The sequence below is a fragment of the Stegostoma tigrinum genome, chromosome 25, assembly GCF_030684315.1.
Source record: "Stegostoma tigrinum isolate sSteTig4 chromosome 25, sSteTig4.hap1, whole genome shotgun sequence".
In the NCBI taxonomy this organism is placed as follows: Eukaryota; Metazoa; Chordata; class Chondrichthyes; order Orectolobiformes; family Stegostomatidae; genus Stegostoma; species Stegostoma tigrinum.
Window position 1 is genome coordinate 17,158,737 of NC_081378.1, and position 26,180 is coordinate 17,184,916.

The following is a 26,180-nucleotide window of genomic DNA, read 5'->3' on the forward strand; positions in this document are numbered from 1 at the left end:
GTTCTTGTTGCTGTGTGTATATTGGCTGTTGTGTTACTGACAATACAGCAATAACACAATGGGCACTCCAGAGTTGCCCGGTGATCATTGACTGTCCGTGTATTGCCCCAAGGTTCTACTTCTGCATGACTCAAGATTGTTCTAACAATAGGTTGCATGGTGAGGTTTTCATCCCACCAGCTCCAGGAACTAAGGGCACAATTGTCCTAGCTCCTTTTGAAGATTGTTTTAGATGTGCGGATTTGGGATGAGAAAATATATCAGAGGTGACAGTATTTGAGAAAAGGAGTGACAGTGTGTATGGAGAAGTGTATTATTGTTAACTGAATATTGGGGGATGACTACCAGAGGAGCTAAACATACTAGAGTGGTGAGAATGGTAGACAGAGGGGGCTGTGAGTATTGGGGATCAATTCAGGTCAAGGAGTGACGGTATGACAGAAGAAAGGCTCTCACTGAGTCAAGAGAGTCATGCCCCACTTCAAAAAGTGAGGACACAATCCACAATCCATACGCCCAAACCTTCCTCACGGTGGGACCTTCCTTAATTAATCTGGCTCCAATGGAAGATCCAGCAGCATTCAGGAAGCGTGTGTTATCTTACAAAAGCCTTGTGGAATGCCCTGCTCTGACATTTCGTAGATTGGGAAGTAGCCCAGGAGGTAAACTGGAATTGTGGGGAACAGCGCATTGAAAATTTAAACTTCCCGCAGGCATTTTGCAACATTGAAAACGGCTGAACCCGGTGTGCGTTGCAGCGCTGAGGGAGCGGCTCTGTCGGCAGCACCGCTTTCTGCTAACAGTTTAAAGCGACTGCACTTGAAACACGTTTGATTGGTAGTAAATAGTTTTGGCGGTTAATGCAAGCCGCCTTTAGCGAGCGCAAGCGGTAACCGATGAATCGGCACCTCCAGGAATCAGGAAATGGTCTGCTGCTTGCGTGTGACAACTGTTAGTTTCCGAAAATTCCTGATTTAGTTTATTCTTCTGTCATTCGGTGCCCTCAGTAAAACTCAATGGAAGCTGAAGCAATGCCTCAGGTGAAGGATATGACTAACCCACCCGCGCCTTGTGCCTTCAGTCTCCACCTTTCCTGATCTCTCAATCCATCGAGCCAGTCATTGCTCTTCTTCCCAGAGCTGTTTACTGACAAGCTGAAGGTAAGAGAGATACAGCAACTGCAGATGCTGAACTTTTTAATTCTCCGGTTGAATTCTTCCGTGCATTTTTCCTTCCAGCGTAACGTTATCACGTTCTCAATTGACTGACGTGCCTTGGCAGTAAATGTCGCTGTGAGGATGTTGTGTTTCTCTGTCTCAAAAATCGGTCTACTTTTCTTGGCCTGCGTCTCTCTTTCTGTATGAATCACAGAATCATTACTGTGTACACCGGGGGCGCGGGAGGATATTTGGCCCATCATCTCTGTGCCGGCTCTACAAAGGGACAGATCACCGAGTGCCTTCTCCCGTTACCTAGTGCGTTTTTAAAATATCCATTTTCTGCAGATTTCTGAAGGGTCTAGGCCCGAAACGTCAGCTTTCCTGCTCCTCTGATGCTGCTTGGCCTGCTGTGTTCATCCAGCTCTACACCGTGTTGTCTCAACCGTCTATTTTGAGTGCATCGATTTGAACCCGTCTCCTGCACCCTCTAAGGCAGTGTCTTTCACACCCTAACCACTAATTGTGATGAAGCTTTTCCTCATTTCCCTTTTGCTTTTTAGCCTGACCCCTCCGGTTCTTCACCCCCCCTCTCTTTTCACTCTGTCCAGAGCTCTCCTCGTTTTGAGCACTTCAACCCGATCTCCATTCAGCCTCCTCTGCTCCCAGAATTTCCAGTTTATCTTCATTCCTGAAAGTCCTCAGGCGTGGTTGGAATTATTTACGTAAACCCTTTTTGCTCTCTCTGCAACACCTTCACTCCCATTCTAGAGTGCACCTTCCAGAGCTGGACCAATACTGTGCATGTGTCCCCCTGTCCATGTACGTGTGCATGTAGGAAAGACAGAAAATGCTGAACAGCCTCAGCAGATCTTGAGTTTTGAAGCAGAGAGCCATACTGGACTCTCTGCAAGTACTGCCAATGCAGGTGTGTTTCTCCAGTATTTTCTGTGTTTGTTTCAGATTTCCGGCATCCACAGTATTTTACTCGTGTGTCTGTGCCTGTGTGTGTGTGTGTCTGTGTCTGTGTGTCTGTGTCTGTGTGTGTGTGTCTGTGTGTGTGTGTGTGTGTCTGTGCCTGTGCCTGTGTGTGTCTGTGTGTCTGTGTCTGTGTCTGTGTGTCTGTGTCTGTGTGTGTGTGTCTGTGTCTGTGTGTGTGTGTCTGTGTGTGTGTGTGTCTGTGTGTGTGTGTGTCTGTGTGTGTCTGTGTCTGTGTGTGTGTGTCTGTGTGTGTGTCTTTGTGTCTGCTTCTGAGTCATAAGGCTTGAACCCTGAACCAGGTTCAAACTTCCTCCAGGGATCAAACATAGCACTAAGATTCAAATGTGTTTCTGAGGGAATGTTGAATTTACCATTGGTACTTTTTTTTTGGATGAGATTTTAAACTGATCTCTCTGCAATAGATTTTGCTGCACTGTTTTGATTCGAAAAAGAGCAGGGAAATAATGCTGGATTTATTTGCTAGTAGTTAACCCTGAATCGATATCACAAAAAAAGGGTTATTTGGTCATGGTCACATTGATATTTGTGTGAGTTTACTTTTGTGCAAGAGAGATAGTAAGAACTGCTGAGGCTAGAGTCAGAGATAACACAGAGTGGAGCTGGAGGAGCGCAGCAGACCAGGCAGCATCAAAAGAGTAGGAAAGCTGACATTTCGGGCCAGGATGTGGAACATTCCCTCTTCCGCAGCTACACTGGCACTATATCCCACCTCTTCCTCCATCACATTGATGACTGTATTGGCGCTGCCTTGTTCTCCCAAGAGGAGGTGGAACAGTTCACCCACATTACTAATACCTTCCACCCCCAACTTCAAGCTCACCTGGACTATCTCTGATACCTCTCTCTCTTTCTTGGACCTCTCTGTCTCCTCAGATGACCACCTCAAAACTGATATCTATTTCAAGCCCACCAGCACCCAGAGCTACTGAGACTACACCTCCTCTCCCCTGCCTTCCTCCAAGAATGCGATTCCCTTCTCCCAATTCCACCACCTGTGCCACATTTGCTTTCAAGATGAGGCGTTCCACTCTCGAACATCCCAGATGTCCTGGTATTTCAAGGACCGCAACTTCCCTCCTCTTCAGTGGTTGAAAACACCCTTGACAGCATCTCTTGCATTTCCTGTACCTCAGCCCTCACACCCCCTGTCCACAATAAAAACAAAGGCAGAATTCTCCTTGTCCTCATGTATCACCCCATTAACCTCCGGATTCAATGCATCATTCTTCACCACTCCCACTGTCTGTAATCTGACCCCACTATGAAGGGTATATTTCCCTCGCCACCCTCAACAGCCTTCTGGAGGGACTGCTCTCTCCATGACTTCCCTGTCCACTCCACACTCCCCACTAGCCCCACCACCCCAGGTACCCTTCCCAGGCAACCGCAGGAGGTGCTACACCTGCCCCTACACCTCCTCCAGTCCATGCCCCAAAAAAAACCTTCCATGTCAGACAGATGTTCACCTGCACATAAGCTACTGTGGCCTATTGTATCCGCTGTTCTCGATGTGGCCTCCTCTACATCAGTGAGACCAAGCAGAGGTTTGGGGACCGCTTTGTAGAACACCTACGCTCAGTTCGTGACAAGCGATAACACCTCCCAGTCGCAAACCAGTTCAACTCCCCTCCCAATCCCTGGACGACATGTCTATCCTGGGCCTCCTCCAGTGTCACAACAACTGAAGGAGCAGCACCTCATATTCCACCCTGGAAGCCTACAACCCAATTGTCTCAATGTGGACTTTCACCAGCTTCAAAATCTCTCCACTCCCAACCTCATTCCAAGACCAACCCTCCCTCTCAACGCCGCTTCCTTCACCTGTCCATCTTCTCTCCCACCTATCTGCTCTTCCCATCTCACTGACCAATCCCCACCACTTCCTACATGCTATCGCCATACCGACTAACTTTCCCAGCCTAACTCCCCCGCTATTAATTTCAGAGTCCCCTTCCCCTCCCCCACGTCTGAAGAAGAGTCCTGACCTAAAATTGTATCAGAGAGAATGGGAACTGCAGATGCTGGAGAATCCAAGATAATAAAGTGTGAAGCTGGCTGAACACAGCAGGCCAAGCAGCATCTCAGGAGCACAAAAGCTTATGCTCCTGAGATGCTGCTTGGCCTGCTGCGTTCATCCAGCTTCACGCTTTATTATCCTGACCTAAAATGTCAGCTTTCCTGCTCCTCTGATGCTGCCTGGCCTTCTGTTCCAGCTCCACACTGTTACTTTTATGTAAGTTGGCTGCCAGACTTCCTATATTGCAACTGTGATTCAACTTCAAAAATGTTTTATTGGTTGTGAATTTACTTTAGATGCTATCAATACGAGTCTATTTTAGGGGCAGAGATTTTCTGGCCTTACTTGTTGGGCATGAAGATAGGCTGGGTGGAAATAGCAAGCACCTCAGATTGAGACTACTCCCCAACACACTGCTGCCACTGGGGACATTTCTCAGGTGGGCAAGGATACAGCTGCCCACTGAATGTGGGAGGGAAACAAACTTAAATAATTAAGGTCCCAATGGGGTGTGATTTGGAGGGCAACAGGTATTTTGAGAGCAAATGAGCAGCCCCCTCCCCCACCACAATGTGCACAAACTGAAGAATGTTCACAGGCAGAAATTCCATTCCACAAAGAGGGGTCTACCACCGTACCCATGGCCCGAACACAGCTGCCAAAAGGGGTTAGTTCTCTGCTGTGACGACCTCTTGCTTGCCTCTCTGTATTCATAGTTTAAATGTATGTTTCTGAGGTTGTCTCTGTTTTGTCGTGCTTGCCTCAGCAGAACCCACTGCTTGCTGTGTGTCTATCAAGGTCCTGGAACTGGTGGCCCTCTGATTGGGCCTACAGCATCAAGAGCCCACCTTTTAACATTTATTGAACTGTGCATAAGAAACAAACCATGAGGCCACCTTCTGGAAAACAGCCCCTTCCTTATTCTGGTTTCAAGTTCTAGTTTGGAAACCTCCTGCATTGATTTGACTTATTGTTGTCACATGTGCCCGGTTACAGTGAAAAGTGTAGTTTTGTGTACTGTCGAGACAAATCGGACTTTAAATATGTACATCAGAGTAAGAGAACAAAATGCAGAATATAGTGTTTACAGCTGCGGGGAAAGATCAATTCTAATATGAGAGGTCTGCCATTGGTCCCAACACTTGGGTTTTGAAGCCCAAGGGAATGTCCTTTGTGCACATTTGCGTGTGCTCCTGCATGTGCCCACAGAAGTGTGTGTGCCTGTGTTGTGTTTGCCAGCTCTGGTTGGAAGTTTGATCTTGTGATATTCTGAATATGTGACATTCAACTGTATAAAATTGGATCACATGACACCTATAAATGCTCGCACATTTATCTTCTGTAGGTTGGATTTAGTGTTTTCAAGTCTACCAATATCTTAAATAAAGTATGAAGAAGCTAGTACCAAGCAAACATGTTTACAGATCCCTCTTATGGCCGTGTTCCTCCCATTCTTAGTAACCACTTGGAGTTCTGCATCTCTCTGAGATTTTAGCTCCCCTCTAATTCTCGCCTCCAGTGCATCTGCAATTCAAATCACTCTACAATTACTGGTCATGTCTTCAATTGCTTAAGCCCTAAACTCTGCAATTTTTCCTAAACCCCTCTGTCTCGCTCAGTCCTCCTTTTAAAGTGTACCTTAAACCAGCCTTTCTAACCACATTATTAACTCCACCCTAATGTCTCTTTATGTAGCTCAGTGTCAAATTGTGTTTGATAGCACTGCGGAGTGAAGCACTTTTAGGCACCTTACTGTGCTACAGATGTTATCTAAGTGCAAGTAATGTAATAGTCTCAGACTTTCGTCAGGAACAAGATTGAGTCATAGCTAGGGGAATGAGTTTTGAACAAGTACTGAAAACAATAGTATCAGAGATGATGGGAACTGCAGATGCTGGAGAATTCCAAGATAATAAAATGTGAGGCTGGATGAACACAGCAGGCCAAGCAGCATCTCAGGAGCACAAAACAATAGTTTGTGTTTCCGAGATAGTAGAAACTGCAGATGCGGAAGGGTCTAGGCCTGAAACATCAGCTTTCCTGCTCCTATGATGCTATTTGGCCTGCTGTGTTCGTCCAGCTCTACACCTCGTTATCTTAGTTTATGTTTCCAGTTTTTAATTGGAGGAAACCTTGATCTGGCAGCATTGAGTGTTGGATAAGCAAACTGATAGCTTAGCAACAGTGGAGGAATTGAGAGAATGGTGGCATCATAGTTGTGAGTGTCAGCATTTATATTAGTGCTAATGTGGTGCCACTGAGTGGCTGCATATGTATGAGACACTGTGAAAGCAAAGGAGTGATCCTTGTGAACTCTAGATGTAATGGTGCAGGAGTGGGACAAGAAACCACAGCAATTGATTCTCTGGTTGGATATTTAAGAATGGAACCAGAAGAGAGCAGCCTCCATCCAGCTGGAGCACAGAAAGTGTTAGTTGGGAGGAGAATGATGGAATTAGCTTTGTCAAAGACTGCAGACAGTTTGAGAAGGACGAAGAAACAGTATTTACCTTTGTCACAGCCTCATAGGTAATTTGTGACTTTGGTAGCAGGTGTTTGAATTGCTCCAACCATGTTCTTCAAATAGAGTCCTGGGAAAGATGTGAATGGATTTTGGAAGCCACAGAATGTTCTTCAAATACAGTCCTGGGAAAGATGTGAATGGATTTTGGAAGCCACAGCATGTTCAAGAATTTTGGAGAAGGGATGGGTGTTTGCAATTAAGATGGGATCAAGATTTGAATGTTTTTGAGGAGGGATGATGACAGCAGATTCGAGAGAGAGAGAGAGGGGGACACTACTTGAAAGTAGAGAACTGGTTAACAATATTGGTGAACATGAGGACTGGACAGACCCAGTTTAGTGGGAAAGGGGTCAAGGGAGATGTTGCGCTGTTGGCTGTGAGGATAATCTGAAAACTCTGGCCAACACTGTATGCCAGAAGGCTCCACATATGTCTTTGATCTGCTGCTGTTTATCAATTCATAACATAACTGAGCCCTTCCCCAACACTGCTGTGAAGGAGGCTCATTTGTCTGCTCTGCCTGTTGTTGACATCTGGTTATGTTAGATTTTTCACTTCAGCTTCAGTCAGCTTCTGAGCAGTCGGTGGTTACCTGTACTGGGGGGTTTGAGGTATAAAGTGAGGTTGGATAGGCTGGGCCTTTTTCACTGGAACGTAAGAGGTTGAGGGATGACCTTTAGAGAAGTTTATAAGGAGGACCATAGGTAAGGTAAATAGCAAAGGTCTTTTCCCCAGCATAGGGGTGCTCGAAACTGGAGGGTATAATTTTAAGGTGAGAGGGGAAAGATTCAAAAGGGACATGGGGGGGCAACCTTTTCACACAGAGGGTGGTTTGAATATGAAATGAACTGCCAGAGGAAGTGGTCGGTGCAGGTGCAGTTACAACATTTAAATGACGTTTGGACAGGTACATGAATAGGAAAGATTTAAATGGATATGGGCCAAACACGGGCAAATGGGACTCGTTTCATTCGGAAACCTGGTTAGCCTGGATGAGTTGGACCAAAGAGCCTGCTTCCATGCTGTACAGCTATGTAATTTACTTGACTACCGTCTTTCTGATCCTCCAAAAGATTCTCTGCACCCCCTGCATTGCCATTTCCACAGAAATCAGTTTTCGATTTGTTGTCCGTGTAGAAATTAGTTCCTGTGGGGAATGATTATTTGTAATGTAAAAGCGGCCTCAGCTCGTGTATAAATGCAGTCACTGGGGTCAGCTGACTGCAACAGGCTTCACTGACTCTTAACATTGCCAGGCAGGGCATGTGAGGCAGGCTTGGGGCAAAGGGATGAGGGGGAGGGGAATAGGGAGGCTGGACGTTAAGGTGGAGGCTTGGAGGGTGGAGGGCAAGGCTGGGGTGGTGAGGGGACAGGAAGGTGGTGGGGGAAGGCTGGAATGTGACAGGAAAGCAGGAGTTGAGGGGTGCGCTGGGAGTCTCGTGGGAGACGTGAAAGATGAGGGGTGTGCTGGGAGCTAGGGAGCGATGGAGGCTGGGGATTTAAAAATGGAATTGCCCTTCCTAGAATAGATCAACTCTTGTCTATTGCTGCCTCACTGCTCAGTTTCCTCCCAGAGTCAGAGACCATCTTCTCTGTATAAGAAGGAGGTATCTACCTCTGTGGATAGCCACTGGATAGATGCCACTGCATGGGACTTTCTGCTGCAGCCTCACAGGCCTCTCAGTCAGATTCCCTGGTCACTTGCACTCAGTAAGGGATATGATCCAGGTCACTGAGTCTTGGCCTCCCATTCCTTCAGGTAGACGCAATTCCAAAGGTACCAACTTTGAGACAGATGCTTTGTGTCACTTCTGAATGATATTAAATTTCCCTTTTGGTGTATGTGCATTTGTTTGCAGCATTCGCTGTTCACTTAAAAAGTATATTTATATTTAAAAGAATAATAACAGAAAATGAACCTATCACAAAAGTTGCCTCTGTCCGAGCAGCCTCCCTTCCCCACCCCACCGGCCATGCTTTACCCAGTCCCAGTAGTCTCACTCCCCACGTCATTAAAACAAAGCGCAAAACTATATGTTCCTACACTCCAACACCTGCCTAGTATCCAGTGTTTCCCTGCTGTGTCCTGCAATACTGCGCCCTCAAAGCAAGATCCTTCTCACTGCTGGCTCTGAAGGATACTGTTGTACTATTTGGAAGAGTAGGAGAGCTCCTTGTGTCTGCCCCAGTATTTATCTCTCGGTCAACGAGAACTTGCACTATACAGTACGGTTATTTTCCTAGAGTGACCCAAGGTGCTTCACAGTAGTGGAATTGGTCAAATTTGACTCCAAGCCAAAGTGGAAACAGAATGACGTGACAAAATGCTTGATCAAAAAGGTCAGTTGTACCTCAAAAGAGAGAAGTAAGAAAGTGGAAAGTACAGAGAGAGAATGTCAGGTGTTAGCACCATTTAAAGCAGTTTGTTGGTGATTTATGTGATCAATGTTTGTGTACAAAGTGACTGCCAGTTTTCCTACATTGCAACAGTGAACATGTTCAACATACAAGTACTTCATCAAGCATTTTGGGATGCCCTGATGTCATAAAAATTGTCATATATTTCTTTTTTTAATCTCACTCAATCAGAGACAATGCCTGCAAGAAGGAAGGACTGTAAATTTGGCAGAAGGGGGACTGACTCTCCAGAAATAATTTTTAATCCAAAACACAGGTACAGACCGTGCAGAGTTTCAAACTCAGCGGGAGAAACGTTTTGTTTCTCTATTCAAAATGCCAACAATACAAACCAGTTTGCTGCTAAATAATAACAGGACGAATCAGTTGAAAAGCCATGAACAGGATCATGTAGTCATTGGCGTTAAAACCACTCTGTATAAAGTCCACCATCAGTCAGCGGGATTTACCGATGATGATGATCTGCTGTCACGTGATGTCCCAATTTTGTGGATTAAAGTTGAATGGCATTCTGTCGCCAATGCTTCGTCCAAGCTGTTGTCAGGACTCAGAATCTTGGTAATCCCCATGATAGCAGGCTGACTTAGATGCTTAATAATCAGCTAAATACACATTCAAAATTAGAAACGGAAAGTGCTGGAAACCCACAGCAGGTCAGGCAGTATCTGTAGAGAGGGACATGAATGACAGGTCTGTTACCTTGCACTAACAGGTTTTGTGCACGCACAAAGACCAGGCAGGGGGAGACAGACAAAGGGATTGGGATGAGGTCTGGAGTGATTTCAAAGACAACAGGAACGATATTGCAAAGCGAAAGGAGATGGAAATGGCACAGGTGAAAAAAACAAAAGAAGGGTTTAATGGAGGTATGGATAACAAAAGAATCAACACCAGATGCTGCCCAAAAGTAGGGGACGGGTTTTAAGGTGAAATGGTTGAACTCAATGTTGAGCCTGAAGAGTGCTAAAATACCTAACCAAAAGAGAGAATATCACTAGGGCTGGAGGGTTTGAGCTACAGGGAGAGGCTGAATAGGCTGGGGCTGTTTTCCCTGGAGCGTCCGAGGCTGAGGGATAACCTTATGGAGGTTTATAAAATCGTGAGAAGCATCGATAGGGTAATTGGACAAAGCCTTTTCCCCAGGGTAGGGGAGTCCAAAACTAAAAGGCATAGGTTTAAGGTGAGAGGGGAACGATTTTAAAAAGGGCAACTTTTTCATGAAGAGGGTGGTACATGTGTGGAATGAGCTGCCAGAGGGAGTGGTGGAGGCTGGTACAATTAGAACATTTAAAAGGCATCTGGATGGGTATAATGAAGTGGAAGGGTTTAGAGGGATATGGGCCAAATGCTGGCAAATGGGACTAGATTTATTTTGAATATCTGGTCATCCTGGATGAGTTGGACTGAAGGGTCTGTTACCATGCTGCTCTTCTGTATGAGGTTGTTGTTCTTCAAATTTCCTTGTTCTAATGTGGCTACAATGTAGGAGATTGAGGATGGAGAAATAAGAGTGGGAGTGCAGCTGACGATGGCAGGAGGCTGTAGGCTGAACAGAGGTGCTTGTACACAGCAATTACCCAGTGCGTTTTTGTCATCCTAGTGTAATGGAGACTTTATCTTGAGCAGCAAAAACTAAACTTCATGAAGTTCAATGTTGAACTTCAAATGGACATGGACAAGTTGATGGAATGAGCACACAGGGTAGCAGATGTGGAGAAATGTGATACAATTCATTTTAGTAGTAGTAGTAACATGCAGCAATAATAAAACATAAAGGGCATGATTCTCAAGGGTGTGCGAGAGCAGAGGAGGATGTGTACATGGATAGATCATTTGAAGGTGGTAGGACAGGTTGAGAGTGTGACTAATAACACCTACCGTATCCTAGACTTCATTAATAGGGGCATTGAGTTCAAGAGCAATGATATATTGTTGAACCCATTGCTTCCAGTTCTGGGTGACATATTTCCAGAAGGATGTGAATGTATTTGAGAAAGTACAGAAGAAGACTTGTGAGTGGTTTCAGTGGGGAATTTCAGTTATGAAGATAAATTGGAGAAATTAGGAATGTTTTCTTTGGAGAAGGGAAGGCTGAGGGGCTGAGGTATTCAAAATCATGAGGGTCTGGTTAGAGTAGGTAGCAAGAAGCTGCCACTTGTGAACGGTCAGGAACAAGAGGACACAGGCACAGTTTAACGTGATTGGCAAAAGAGGCAAAATTGATATGAAAAACAACTTTTTCAGACAGTGATTGTTTAAAGTTTAGAATTCACTGCCTGATGGTGTGGTGGATTTGATTGAGGCTATCACAAGAGAATGTCCATCTGAGAGGGCCACTGGAGCTTCGGATCAGCATCTAATCTGAAAGATGGTACTTCCCGTAGCACAGCAGTCCCTCAGCCCTGCACAGTGAGTTTGATTCAGGATTTTGTGCCCAAGTCTTTACAATGGGGTTTGAATGCATGACTTACTGATTCAGAGGCAGGAGTGCTACAAATTGTCAAAAATGAGGTAACTTGTTGAAATGTATGAAGCTGTTCGGTAGGCCCTGAACTTGTGAAAGCGCTATGCAAAGACAAATTTTTGTGCGGTTATAGCAGTCCCAAGAAAAGATATTCAGGCACCTAGTATTAATTAAATGGGTGTACAAATGGGAAGAGAATCCAATCATGGTCTAGCCAAGTATGTCATTGTTACATTCTTATAGCTGCAACAACTTACATTTAAATAGCACCTTTTAAAATAAGCATCCTTTTAAAGTAAACACATCACAGAAGAATTATCAAAAAAAAATTTAGTACCAAGCCATTTACAGTAATAATACCAAAGGTTGGTCAACAGTTAGGTTTTAAGAAGCATCTAAAAGGGTGGGCGAGACAGATGGAGATGTATATAGGGATAGGAGGGAATTAGAGTCTCGGCAGATGGATGGTGGAAAAGTGAGAATCAGATACATGAGAGGCCTGAATTAGAGGAGCACAGTGATATGAGAGAACTGTGGAACTTGAAGAAGTAACATTGAGTAGAGAAGGGCCATATATAGATTTGCAAACAGGGGTGCGAGTTTTAAGATCAAGGTGTCCCAAACCGGGAGCCAGTGTAGATCAGGAAACACAGTGAACAAAGAACAGGAAAATATGAGTAAATGTGAGACTGTTTTCAGTTCTGCTATCCAGTTCTTGGCTGTTGGAGAAATACTTGTCACTTTAAATTTGTTAGTGAAGGCAGCTCATTGAACCCCTGCCCCTTTCCCCGAAGAACCATGCTAAATTAGCATTTGTCTCTTACCCCAGTCCAACACGCAGACCTAGGTCATGTGATGGCAACACAGGCAGGTTGTGCTAACTGACCAGAGATTAAATCTGGATTCTCCAGATATTGACAGTCGCCCTTTAAGTTAGCTGATACAAGCCACGAAGACAAAGTCTGGCAATGTTGTCATAACTTTATATTAGTGAGTGTACAATCTTTACAGATGCACAAAGTTTGAGATAGCCAAATACAAAACATATGGAACTGAGCTATGCAACAGAACCTGAAAACTGACACAGGGAATCAGGTGTACCTATTGTAGAGGGGGAAAGGGTGATAATCTGGTGCATTTGAGCAAAAGGAGAGAAGACTGAGAGTGTTCCTGGTAAAGATCTTTCAAGTGGAAAGGTTTGATAGGATATATGTAGTGATGATGTTTCTTTTTGCAGGTGAGGCCAGAATTGGGAGCTATAAGTATAAAATTACTGCTAATGAATTAAATTGGGAATTTAGGAGAAGCATCTTGACTTGGAGAATGGTTATAAAGTGAAATTTTCCACCAAAGTGAGAGGTTGAGGCAAATAACATTTGAATATTTAAAGATAAGCTACATAAACAAATAGGATGATGGAGAAAACCCATGGAGGAAATGGTAACTTCATCTCACGCCATTGTGCGGATGACTGAAAAGTCTGATCTGAGCAAGGCAAATTAATCCTTCTTCAAATGCTTCGTGTAGAGTGATTATCAATCGCCATGGGTTACTGTTACTATTCTGTTGGACCCTCTTCTCAAGCCACTGGGCATCCCAGTGACACATTCCAACACACAAGTAATGTCACCATTGTCTTTCTCACCCCCATAAGCACAAAGGGAGAAAGAAGGATATTCTTTGGGTTGGATAAAGATCCGCAGAAGAAGCTGAACTGATGCTTAAACAGAGTGGACTTGTCAGGTTTATTTCTGTGCGGCGGGACTGGGTGATTTGAAAATTGTGTATTCAAAGTCCCAGGAGGCCTTTACAAAGCTGCAGGTGAAAGGAGAAAAATACAAATGTGACTAAAGGTTTTCCTGCAGGTTGTGTGTGGTATGTTTTGTTTTGCGATGTGGCTAGCATGAAAGCATTCAGTTCATTTTCATTAGACCATCAAAGGTTGAGCAGCTACCCCTCCTCCATTTAGCACGACCCACCAAAAAATCACTTCCTGCCTTCAGATTCAGCACACGGTGCTCCCATCTGGTATTTCTAAACTGGGATACTGTCATCTTAAATTTGGTAAAGTGTGGAGCTGGATGAACACAGCAGGCCAAGCAGCATCTCAGGAGCACAAAAGCTTACGTTTCAGGCCTAGACCCTTCATCAGAGAGGGGGATGGGGAGAGGGTTCTGGAATAAATAGGGAGAGAGGGGGAGGCGGACCAAAGATGGAGAGTAAAGAAGATAGGTGGAGAGGAGAGTACAGGTGGGGAGGTAGGGAGGGGATAGGTCAGTCCAGGAAAGACGGGCAGGTCAAGGAGGTGGGATGAGGTTAGTAGGTAGGAAATGGAGGTGCGGCTTGGGGTGGGAGGAAGGGATGGGTGAGAGGAAGAACAGATTAGGGAGGTGGAGACAGGCTGGGCTGGTTTTGGGATGCAGTGGGGGGAGGGGAGATTTTGAAGCCGGTGAAGCAAAGTCATCATGGGGCCTGGGATGGAGGTGAGGGAGGAGGTGTGGGGGCAAGTGTAGCATTTCCTGCGGTTGCAGGGGAAGGTGCCGGGTGTGGTGGGGTTGGAGGGCAGTGTGGAACGAACAAGGGAGTCACGGAGAGAGTGGTCTCTCCGGAAAGCAGACAAGGGTGGGGGTGGAAAAATGTCTTGGGTGGTGGGGTCGGATTGTAGATGGCGGAAGTGTCGGAGGATGATGCGTTGTATCCGGAGGTTGGTGGGGTGGTGTGTGAGAACGAGGGGGATCCTCTTTGGGCGGTTGTGGCGGTGGCGGGGTGTGAGGGATGTGTTGCGGAATTTAACAGGCCCTCACAGGAGCCTTCAGGGAACGCAGCTATGTGGTAAAAGAAGAAACAATTTAAACAAAACAAAAGAAGGACTGTGGCCTAGTGATTGTTTCTAAGTTGAAGAGTACAGCTTTGATTCCAAAATTTAACTTGTATTTAATGTACCAACTAAAATGTAACTTAATCACAGTTCTTTTTGATTCTGAGGAAACTGTAGTCAAATTACACATCAATAGAATGAATTATTCTGATATTGTTAAACCCAGGGGCTGTGATTAAGTCGTTAGTTGGCTGATGAATTTTGGGCCTGTTGTCAAATCATTAGTTGGTGACTTCACAAAGCTGTTGTGTAGGCTGTCATAGGTTCTGAGGGCTGCACTGGTCCAAAGGCTATTGTACAACAATCAGTGAAGTCAACTCACTAGGTATAAGTATTTAAATAGGAAATCCTACTCAGTGGCTAAACTGTGTAACCACCTCTGTTAATCTTGTTAAATGTCAGCTGAGCTCAGTGATATCACTTTCATCTCTGAGTCAGAAGGTTTTGGATTCAAGGCCCATTCCTGAGACTTCACTGTTGGAAATCTAAAACATCAGGCTGGTACTTGTGGAGTGCTGCACTGTTCCAAGTGCTATCCTTCTCATGAAATATTAAACTAAGGCACATCTGGCTTCCAGGTACAAGGAAGAAATCCCACTTCAGTATTTGAAGAGGAGGAGTGCTCCTGTGTTCTGAGGAATATTTATCCCACAAATAAAATCTGAAATGCGGGATGTGGCACTTTATTACATTAAAGAAGGGTCCCGACCTAAAATGTCAACTTTCCTGCTCCTCTGATGCTGCCTGGCCTGCTGTGCTCATCCAGCCCCACACTGTTATCTCTGACTCCAGCATCAGCAGTTCTTATTATCTAAGTGAGTTATAAACCCCACTTCTGAAGGTCCCGACCTGAAACATCAATTTTCCTGCTCTTCTAATGATGCCTGGCCTGCTGTGCTCCTCCACCTCCACACTGTGTTAGGTCTTTGTAGGAAGTTCTTTTTTCACATGTTAGCTGCCACATTTCTTGTAATACAACAGTGACTCCACTTCAAAACAATTTTATTGGCTGTAAAGTGTTTTAGGACATGCTGAAGACAAGAAAGATGCTGTATGAATGCAAAATACTCTCAGAATCTCCACAGCCTACAGTAGGAATAGGGATACTAGACTGAGACTGCAGAGGTAATGGCCTAGTGATATTATCATTGGCCTGTAAATCCAGAGACTCAGATAACATTCTGAGGACCTGGGTTCGAATCCCGGCAAGGCAGATGGAATTTCAATTCAATAAAAATATCTGGAATCAAGAATCTAATGATGACCATGAATTCATTGTCAATTGTTGGAAAAACCCATCTGGTTCACTAATGTCCTTTAGGGAAGGAAACTGCCATCCTTACCTGGTCTGTCCTACATGTGACTCCAGATCCACAGCAATGTGGTTGACTCTGAACTGCCCTCTGGGCAATTAGGGATGGACAATAAATGCTGCTTCGCCTGCGATACCCTAATCCAGTTAACAAATAAAAGAAAGGACCTGGGTTACAGAAGCAGGCAAAAGGAAACTGAGAAATCAGATAATTTGAAAATGTAATGTGGGATTTTAGGAGTTGCTAGAATTCCTGAGATTGCTGGAGATTCCTAGTGATCCAAATGCAAAAAATTCCTTGCATTCTGTCACCCACTGTTTATAGGTTCAAAGTAAAAATTTGGCCATAGGTGATGGAACAGAGGAGTAGTTGGCTATTCTGGATCACAGTGTGAGCGTGTCTAAGTTTAAAATTATCCTGTTTGTGAATGTAAAGAATGTTACAATTATTTAATAATTTCTTAAAATATATGACAGGGATAACTCTGATAACAGCTTCAAAGCAGTACTTTCTTTGTGATGTGATGGTTCGGTTACACATGAACGTTCAAAGATGGGTCTCACTGTCACCTATAAAGATGAGTTTCAATGCAATTAAAATACTTCATTAGAAGGCAGTTGAAACAAACATTCTGATAGAAGAACGTGAATGCTTCTGGTCCAAAAAATGTTAACATTTACACTGCAACTTCTGAAGCCAATTGAAGAAAGGTTGCTTTTAAAACTGGAGAATTCAGCATTGCATCAGTGATAATGGGAACTGCAGATGCTGGAGAATCCAAGGTAATAAAATGTGAGGCAGGATGAACACAGCAGGCCCAGCAGCATCTCAGGAGCACAAAAGCTGATGTTTCGGGCCTAGACCCTTCATCAGAGAGGGGGATGGGGTGAGGATTCTGGAATAAATAGGGAGAGAGGGGGAGGCGGACCGAAGATGGAGAGAAAAGAAGATAGGTGGAGAGGAGAGTATAGGTGGGGAGGTAGGGAGGGGATAGGTCAGTCCAGGGAAGACGGACAGGTCAAGGAGGTGGGATGAGGTTGATAGGTAGGAGATGGAGGTACGGCTTGGGGTGGGAGGAAGGGATGGGTGAGAGGAAGAACAGGTTAGGGAGGCAGAGACAGGTTGGACTAGTTTTGGGATGCAGTGGGTGGAGGGGAAGAGCTGGGCTGGTTGTGTGGTGCAGTGGGGGGAGGGGTCAAACTGGGCTGGTTTTGGGATGCGGTCGGGGAAGGGGAGATTTTGAAGCTGGTGAAGTCCACATTGATACCATTTGGCTGCAGGGTTCCCAAGCAGAATATGAGTTGCTGTTCCTGCAACCTTCGGGTGGCATCATTGTGGCACTGCAGGAGGCCCATGATGGACATGTCATCTAAGGAATGGGAGGGGGAGTGGAAATGGTTTGTGACTGGGAGGTGCAGTGGTTTATTGCGAACCGAGCGGAGCTGTTCTGCAAAGCGGTCCCCAAGCCTCCGCTTGGTTTCCCCACTGTAGAGGAAGCCACACCGGGTACAGTGGATGCAGTATACCACATAGGCAGATGTGCAGGTGAATCTCTGCTTAATGTGGAAAGTCATCTTGGGGCCTGGGATAAGGGTGAGGGAGGAGGTGTGGGGGCAAGTGTAGCATTTCCTGCAGTTGCAGGGGAAGGTGCCGGGTGTGGTGGGGTTGGAGGGCAGTGTGGAGCTAACAAGGGAGTCACGGAGAGAGTGGTCTCTCCGTAAAGCAGACAGGGGTGGGGATGGAAAAATGTCTTGGGTGGTGGGGTCAGATTGTAGATGGCAGCAGTGTCGGAGGATGATGCGTTGTATCTGGAGGTTGGTGGGGTGGTGTGTGAGAACGAAGGGGAGCCTCTTGGGACAGTTGTGGCGGGGGCAGGGTGTGAGGGATGTGTTGCGGGAAATGCGGGAGACGCGGTCAAGGGTGTTCTCAACCACTGTGGGGGGAAAGTTGCAGTCCTTGAAGAACTTGGACATCTGGGATGTGCGGGAGTGGAATGCCTCATCGTGGGAGCAGATGCGGCGGAGGCGGAGGAATTGGGAATAGGGGATGGAATTTTTGCAGGAGGCTGGGTGGGAGGAGGTGTATTCTAGGTAGCTGTGGGAGTCGGTGGGCTTGAAATGGACATCACTTACAAGCTGGTTGCCTGAGATGGAGACTGAGAGATCCAGGAAGGTGAGGGAAGTGCTGGAGATGGCCCAGGTGAACTGAAGGTTGGGGTGGAAGGTGTTGGTGAAGTGGATGAACTGTTCGAGCTCCTCTGGGGAGCAAGAGGCGGCGCCGAAACAGTCATCAATCAAGAGGTGGGGTTTGGGGCCTGTGTAGGTGCGGAAGAGGGACTGTTCCACGTAACCTACAAAGAGGCAGGCAAAGCTGGGGCCCATGCAGGTGCCCATGGCCACCGCCTTAGTCTGTAGGAAGTGGGAGGAATCGAAAGAGAAGTTGTTGAGGATGAGGACGAGTTCGGCAGGCGGATGAGGGTGTCGGTGGAGGGGGACTGGTCGGGCCTGCGGGACAGGAAGAAGCGGAGAGCCTTGAGGCCATCTGCATGCGGAATGCAGGTGTATAGGGACTGGACGTCAATGGTGAAAATGAGGTGTTGGGGGCCAGGGAATTGGAAGTCCTGGAGGAGGTGGACGGTTTGGGTGGTGTCATGGACGTAGGTAGGGATCCTCCGCCTCCGCCGCATCTGCTCCCACGATGAGGCATTCCACTCCTGCACATCCCAATGCCCAAGTTCTTCAAGGACCGCAACTTTCCCCCCACAGTGGTCGAGAACGCCCTTGACCGCGTCTCCCGTATTTCCCGCAACACATCCCTCACACCCTGTCCCCGCCACAACCGCCCAATGAGGATCCCCCTCGTTCTCACACACCACCCCACCAACCTCCGGATACAACGCATCATCCTCCGACACTTCCGCCATCTACAATCCGACCCCACCACCCAAGACATTTTTCCATCCCCACACCTGTCTGCTTTCCGGAGAGACCACTCTCTCCGTGACTCCCTTGTTCGCTCCACACTGCCCTCCAACCCCACCACACCCAGCACCTTCCCCTGCAACCGCAGGAAATGCTACACTTGCCCCCACACCTCCTCCCTCACCCCCATCCCAGGCCCCAAGATGACTTTCCACATTAAGCAGAGGTTCACCTGCACATCTGCCAATGTGGTATACTGCATCCACTGTACCCGGTGTGGCTTCCTCTACATTGGGGAAACCAAGCGGAGGCTTGGGGACCGCTTTGCAGAACAGCTCCGCTCGGTTCGCAATAAACAACTGCACCTCCCAGTCGCAAACCATTTCCACTTCCCCTCCCATTCTTTCGATGACATGTCCATCATGGGCCTCCTGCAGTGCCACAATGATGCCACCCGAAGGTTGCAGGAACAGCAACTCATATTCCGCTTGGGAACCCTGCAGCCATATGGTATCAATGTGGACTTCACCAGCTTCAAAATCTCCCCTTCCCCGACCGCATCCCAAAACCAGCCCAGTTCGTCCCCTCCCCCCACTGCATCCCAAAACCAGTCCAACCTGTCTCTGCCTCCCTAACCTGTTCCTCCTCTCACCCATCCCTTCCTCCCACCCCAAGCCGCACCCCCATCTACCTACTAACCTCATCCCACCTCCTTGACCTGTCCGTCTTCCCTGGACTGACCTATCCCCTCCCTACCTCCACACCTATACTCTCTCCACCTATCTTCTTTTCTCTCCATCTTCGGTCCGCCTCCCCCTCTCTCCCTATTTATTCCAGCTCCCTCTCCCATCCCCCTCTCTGATGAAGGGTCTAGGCCCGAAACGTCAGCTTTTGTGCTCCTGAGATGCTGCTGGGCCTGCTGTGTTCATCCAGCCTCACATTTTATTATCTTGGATTCAGCATTGCCTTCTCTCAGGCTGTCTCTCCATACCTCCCATTGTAATGACAAGATTGTAGAAAAATTAAAGCTCTTGTCTTTGTTTTCACCACGTTGAAGTTTGACATGTTACATTATTGTGTACTAGTATTGTGGAACATACTCATTTTAACGCTGCTCATTTTCTTTTCTATCCCTTTTCACACATACAAACCCCTCATCCAGTTCTGATATGCTGCCGCAAAAATGATGATGAAAAGACTGTCGACCACCATCACCTTCTGTGGAGACAGCCCTGAATCCCTGGATGATGCACGCAGGCCACTCCTTCTACTCTTTCCCTGGTATGGAGCCAAGCCCCATGCCATAGAGAACTACCGGCAGATTTATTACCCATATGGCATCGACGTTCTGACCGTGGAATGCAGCATCTGGCTCTTTCTATGGCCACAGTATGGCTCGTCCTATGCCTCTGAGGTATTGGACCTGCTCCAGAGTGAGCCTTTCTCCTCACGGCCCCTTCTCATCCATGCGCTCTCCATCGGAGGATTCCTCTTTGCCGAGATGCTTGTAATCACACGGAGAGATGTACAACGTTACTCAGGTTTCGGGGCAAGGATTATGGGCCAGATCTTTGACAGTTTGGTTGTGGGAGATATGGAAGTCCTTGCAAAAGGTGAGGCACACCAATTATTTTAAAAAATATCAAGGTGTTTCTACTAAAAATATTAACATAAACTGCAAACCAATGCAGAAAAGACTAGGTGAATTTTAAATGTAAGGGAGTTATGCCAAATGTCATGTGTTATATTTGAATTCCACAATCTTTGGCACATCTCAGGATTGAACTCAATTGGGATGAGGCCCCACCCATCATCTACTGACTGCGCCCTCGTCACCAATGTGAGATTCCACCAACTGCAGTTGTTCAAATAATTTATCCTCAGGTGTATAGGCTCCAGTCAGTGCACTTTCTCAAACCAGAAAAAAAATGACCAAGAAGTCAACTAGCACAAAATGCAGCTATTAGAGGCTCCAGTAGATTTTCTTTTAGTAAATCATTTTAAATAAGGTTATCGCAGGTGGAAGACTGGACAGCCTAAATAAAAATACTTGTTTTTGTCGATAATCAGTTTTCACTTTGGGCCATGCATTCCACACCCAGACTTGTGTGGAAAAAAGCATTACTCATTTTATTTTTGCGACTATTACTAATTTCAAGGGATTCCACATCATCTGGTCCTGGATCATTTCTTGCTATCATATTTATTCTATCTCCTGCTAACAAAGCTATGCTGTTACCCTCCCCTTCCTGTTTTAAAGGTCTCATACCCCTGAATAGTTGCCAATTTTGATCACCTTGTAATTATATCGCTATAATAACTATAAGGTCTTACCCATTAACCTCTATCAGAGCCATAAATTAATTTGTTTTATTTTGTATATTAACATACATTTAAGTAAAGAACCATTTAATTTTGCATTTTTCCCCCTATTTGATCTTGTTTGTTGCTATTTTTATGCTTGAACACTTTTTATCCCTTCTCAGAATCATAGAATCCCTACAATGTGGAAGCAGGCCATTCATCCCCATGAATCCATACCAACCCTCCGAAGAGCATTCTGCCCAGATCCACCCACCTCCACTGTCCTACTTTATCCCTGCAACCTTCCATATTCCCATCTCCAGTCCACCTAGCATGCACATCCCTGTCCCACTCCTTTCCTGTCCAACTCAGAGTATTGTGATCAAAATAGTTGCCCTGATTTGGCACCGTATCATAGAGCATGGAAACAGATCCTTCAGTCCATGCCATAGCCCTCAAAACATTTCCTATTCATATATTATCCAAATATCTTTTTATTGTTATAACCGTACCTACATCCACCACTTCCTCTGACAGTTCGTTTGAGAAATGAGCCACTGTGTATTTAAAAAAAAGTTGCCCTTCATCTCCTTTTGAAACCTTTCTTCTCTCACCTTAAAAATATGCCTCCTAGTTTTGAACTTCCTCACCATGGGGTGGGGGGGGGGAAACATTGCTAGTCTCCTTATCTATGCCCTTCATGATTTCACAAACTCTGTAGTGTCAGCCCACAATAAAAACCAAAAGAACTGTGAATGCTGCAAATCAGAAACAAACAGAAATTGATAGGAAAATCTCAGCAGGTTTAGCAGCATCTATGGAGAGAAATCAGAGTTAACGTTTGGGGTCCGGTAACCCTTCCTCAGAACTGGTCACTGGATCCTGAAGGTCATCCCTCGACTTGCTACACTCTGGTGAAAAACATACCAGCCTATGCAGCCTATTTTTATGACTCAAACCCTCCATTCTGGCAAGATCCTTGTAAATCTTCTCTTGAGCCCGCTCCGATGTAAAAATATCCATAGCCTTTTGCTTTGAAAGCCGAGGTATTCCCTTTCCCAAACCCTCTTCCTGTAATTAGCCTAAAGCCCTGCTTACGGCACTAGTTGTCAAATTCAACAGGAACCTAGTCCTAGGAGAGTTCAAATGAAGCCCATCTGGTTAGAACAGTTATCTTCTACCCCAGCATTGCTGTCAGTGCCCATGAACTGAAGTCCATTCATCCTACATCAACCTTTAAATTACATATTTAATTTCTCTTTGTTTATTTAGTATCAGTTTGACTGTGGCTCAAATAGTAAACCTCTGATGTTTTGTTTTTTAAAGCTCCTAACTGTTCAGATTCTTTCAACAGACTTTCCTTTCCAATCCTAATAATTTTGTTGGCACCAACATGCTCAATGATAACTGTATCCATCCTCTCCCACTCCAAATTCTTCTCCTCAATTTTGTTTTGATATATATATATAGACAGCCAAAAAGGCATTTACTGCTCCCGGTGTCCAGGCCTTAAATGCATCGATGCATTTCGCCTTAAACATTCTGTGTGGCAATACATTCCACATTTTCATAGCTCTCTGGGTAACAAAGTTTCTCCCAAATTCTATATTGGTGAGTAGCTTATATTTATGTTCTATTCTCACCACCAAGCACATGCAGATAGTAATGCTAATCTATATATTTTCAACACATTCCAGGTATTTCACAGGTGATGGCTCCTCCCATCCTCCAGCCATTCCTCAAAAGGACCACACTTTTCTATTTCTGGCTTTTGAGTCGTTACACAGTCAAACACTACGAAGCTAGCATCAGAAGTTTCTGGGAAACACAGTACCACACCCGTATTCTGTTATTCTACTGTGAGAACGACTCTCTGAGTAACTACAAGGAAGTAGAGGCCCTGCTGTATCACTGGCAGAGGAAAGGCATCCCTGCAGTTGGGAAAAGCTGGAAGATTTCCCGTCATGCTGGCAATCTGTCGCAGCATCCTCAGGAATACCAAAGCGCTTTGCAGAACTTCCTGCTGACCCTTGGCATAATTCATTTGCCATCCAAATTATAAAGGACAGTGAAAAGAACCAGGGAGCTCAGGTACTGCAAATCTGAACAGCATTTTGATTTGATTGCCTTCACATCCTCTTGGACTCCTAATAGAAAACCTTTGATAAATTTGTTGGATAAAATTAATAAAATGTTCTAATATTTACACATGGATGGATGTTTGGTTGGAAGGAAGGGAAATTTTAGAAAGTTCTATCAGGCCCAGTGCAAAATGTGAACTGCTGATTCATTTACATACATTGCCAAAGTGTCCTTGTTATTAAATTAATAGAAGAGATTCCTTCGACAGAAAGGAACTGGTTTAATTTCACTGACTAGGTTCTTGTGTGATCAGCACAGATCTGCATGATGTTATCACTTTCCTGAATTTGTTTTCATTTGAGGCAACATTTTTGAGGATACCTGCACAACTCTACCTCAAAGTTTTAAGTGTTGTGTCCAACACAGAAAAAGGTTACAAACAAAGTTGAATTCTACTTGAGGTTTTTCAGAAATGACTATTTGAACATTATGGTATCAAAAGGTCACCTAAGCATAAACAGAATTGAACACAAGATGAAAATAATGTTGTTGAACTTGGAACTTATTCTGAAATTATTTGAACCCGTTTCTTCCTGTGCTCAGTGTATGTTTATACATTTGTGAATTGCAATAGCTTTGATCAGATTTTGAGAAATTATGCCTTTTTAATATTATCTTTGGCTCAATTGGAAGCACTCTCACCTTTTGAGTTACAATTTTGTGGACCACAGAGCCACTCCAGAGTCTTGAGCACAAAAGTCAAGTCTGATGCTCGAGTGCAGTACTGAAGGAATATTTAACTGACAAATGTCTTCCTTTAGATGAGACATCAAACAGAGAACTTTCTAAGGTGAAAGTAAGAGATCCAAGCGTCCTACTTCGAAGAACAGGAGGGAAGGTACCTTGGCCAATATTTATCCTTCAATCAACATTGCAGAGACAGACTGTCTGGTCATTAGCACTTTGTAGTTTGTGGGAGCTGTATACAAAAAAGGTTGCTGCATCTCATTTGTTGAACTGTTGCAAAAAGAACTTTGTTAACTTTAATTCACTTTGAGACTTCCTGAGGTCATGAAAGTTGCTATACAAATGCAAGTTTTTAAAAAAATCTGTTTTGCCTCAATGGGCTTTGAGAGATTACTAAAGAAAATAAGAATAAAGGCATTTTTGTAATTTATTTTAGATCACAGCACCATTTGTAAAGAGAGATGCAATAGCATGTACCACTGTTACCTTTACAGCAACTTGTTGATTATCAATGTATCAAGTGTCACAGAGAAATTGTATTTATGTAACATCATTCACAACATCAAGCAGCAATGAGATAAATGGTTTTTTTTTACTGATGCTCATTGAAGGACAAATATTGGGACACCACCAGAGATGAATCTTCATGCTCTTTCTCGAATAGTGCAATGGGATTCTTTATGCCCAATGAGAGGATAGACAGATCCCTGGTCTGAACATCTCTCAGAGATAGCACTAGCAACAATCTACTGCCCCTTAATATTACACTAAAGCATTAGCCTGGATTATGTGCATAGATTCGGACCTCAAGACTGACTCAGTGATAAATGTTTTCCCACTGAACCAAGTCAGGAACACCAAAGAATATTTATATATTGCAACTCTATAATTTATAATCATGATCAATTCAAACTTCATATTGTCACTGTAAACAAATATATTTGTTGCTTTCTGGCCTTTATGTTTAAGATCATAGATCAAAGTTTGAGTATATATCAGATGATGTGGCAGTAATGTGATGCAAGCATGGTGACTGAGTTCAGACATCTAATGCATTTTTGTTTATTCTTTCAATGGGATGTGATGGCCACTGGCAAGGCCAGCATTTGTTGTACATCCCTAATTGCCCTTCAGAAGGTGACTTTGAATGACCTTCCTAAACCATTCCGGTCCATTTGGTATCAACTTTCCTGTAGACTGTCAAACAACAGCGTGGCTTACTATGCCCTTCCAGAAGGTGGTTAAGAGTCACCCACATCTTGCTGTGGGTCTGGAGTCACATGTAGGCCAGACCAGTTAAGGATAGCAGATTTCCTTCCCTATCGTTTCCCTACAGTGAATCAAAAAGGTTCATTTTAATCACAATCAATTATAGTTTCATGACCACATAAGTGACATTAGCATTCAATTCCAGATGTTTTATTAATTAGTTGAATTCATTGTGTCCAACAGGCCCATGTGATGGACCCAGCATGTGGAGGAGAGAGTTAGCATGCTTTCTACTTTTGGATGCTTCACGTTTTCAGCCTACACTGGTGGCTAGCAGCAATATGAGAAAGGGTGCCCAATATGTAAGTCCTTCCCTGTCAGTGCACAGCGTCTGCATGAGGAAACCATTTACCATGGTTTCTCGTAGCAGCAGACAAAAGCTAGGTCCCTTGCAGTCCCAGCTTGAAACTTCAGAGAAACCTGGAAGAGATTTGACCCCATACATACATATACAGGCCTACTGCCACTCGGGCACAACGTGGCACACATGAAGCAAACTCCCAGCGAAAGGTCAATAGGTCCAGCATCTTGTGGGGAACATGACGGGTTGAAAGCTAAAGAAATCATTTTTGGATTGGAGCTGAAAGATAGATTGATGTATAAATCTTTCCAATGCCCTCTGCAATCAAGCTCGCCCCATTTTAGTGCATTTCATTTCTTTCTCCTCCATCAGGCAGGACAAGAGGACACCCTGACATTCGCACAGCCAGGGTCTTCATAAACTTTGCCCATGCTTACACCCGGGAAAGAATGCTCCTGGTTCTTTGCAGAGCACTAGCACAATACAATATCACAGTTATAAGGAATAAAACCAATTCAGTTACCATGACAGCGATGGTAGGAACTGCAGATGCTGGAGAATCTGAGATAACAAGGTGTAGAGCTGGATGAGCACAGCAGGCCAAGCAGCATCAGAGCAGCAGGAAGGCTGACGTTTCGGGCCTACACCCTTCTTAAGAAATGAAGGGTCAGAAGAAGAGCCTAGGCCCAAATGTCAGCCTTCCTGCTCCTCTGATGCTGCTTGGCCTGCTGCGTTCATCTAGCTCTACACTTTGTTATCTCAGTTACCATGATATCTGTGTGC

At 45.0% G+C, this 26,180-nt stretch overlaps 1 protein-coding gene across 2 annotated transcripts; it reads left to right on the plus strand.

Moving 5' to 3' along the window:
- The first annotated feature begins 581 nt into the window (after positions 1-581).
- On the plus strand, positions 582-25,957 carry si:dkey-5i3.5 (uncharacterized protein LOC565091 homolog). Of its 2 annotated transcripts, none has more exons than XM_048553722.2 (4): positions 582-1,160; positions 19,857-20,307; positions 22,696-23,089; positions 23,902-25,957. In XM_048553722.2, exons 2-3 carry the CDS (start codon positions 19,878-19,880, stop codon positions 23,058-23,060), a joined length of 795 nt encoding a protein of 264 aa, XP_048409679.1. In that variant the 5' UTR covers positions 582-1,160; positions 19,857-19,877; the 3' UTR covers positions 23,061-23,089; positions 23,902-25,957. The 2 variants fall into 2 exon arrangements, with proteins under 2 accessions (XP_048409679.1, XP_059510503.1); XM_059654520.1 differs by lacking the exon at positions 582-1,160 and adding an exon at positions 1,974-2,085.
- The last annotated feature ends 223 nt before the right edge of the window (positions 25,958-26,180 follow it).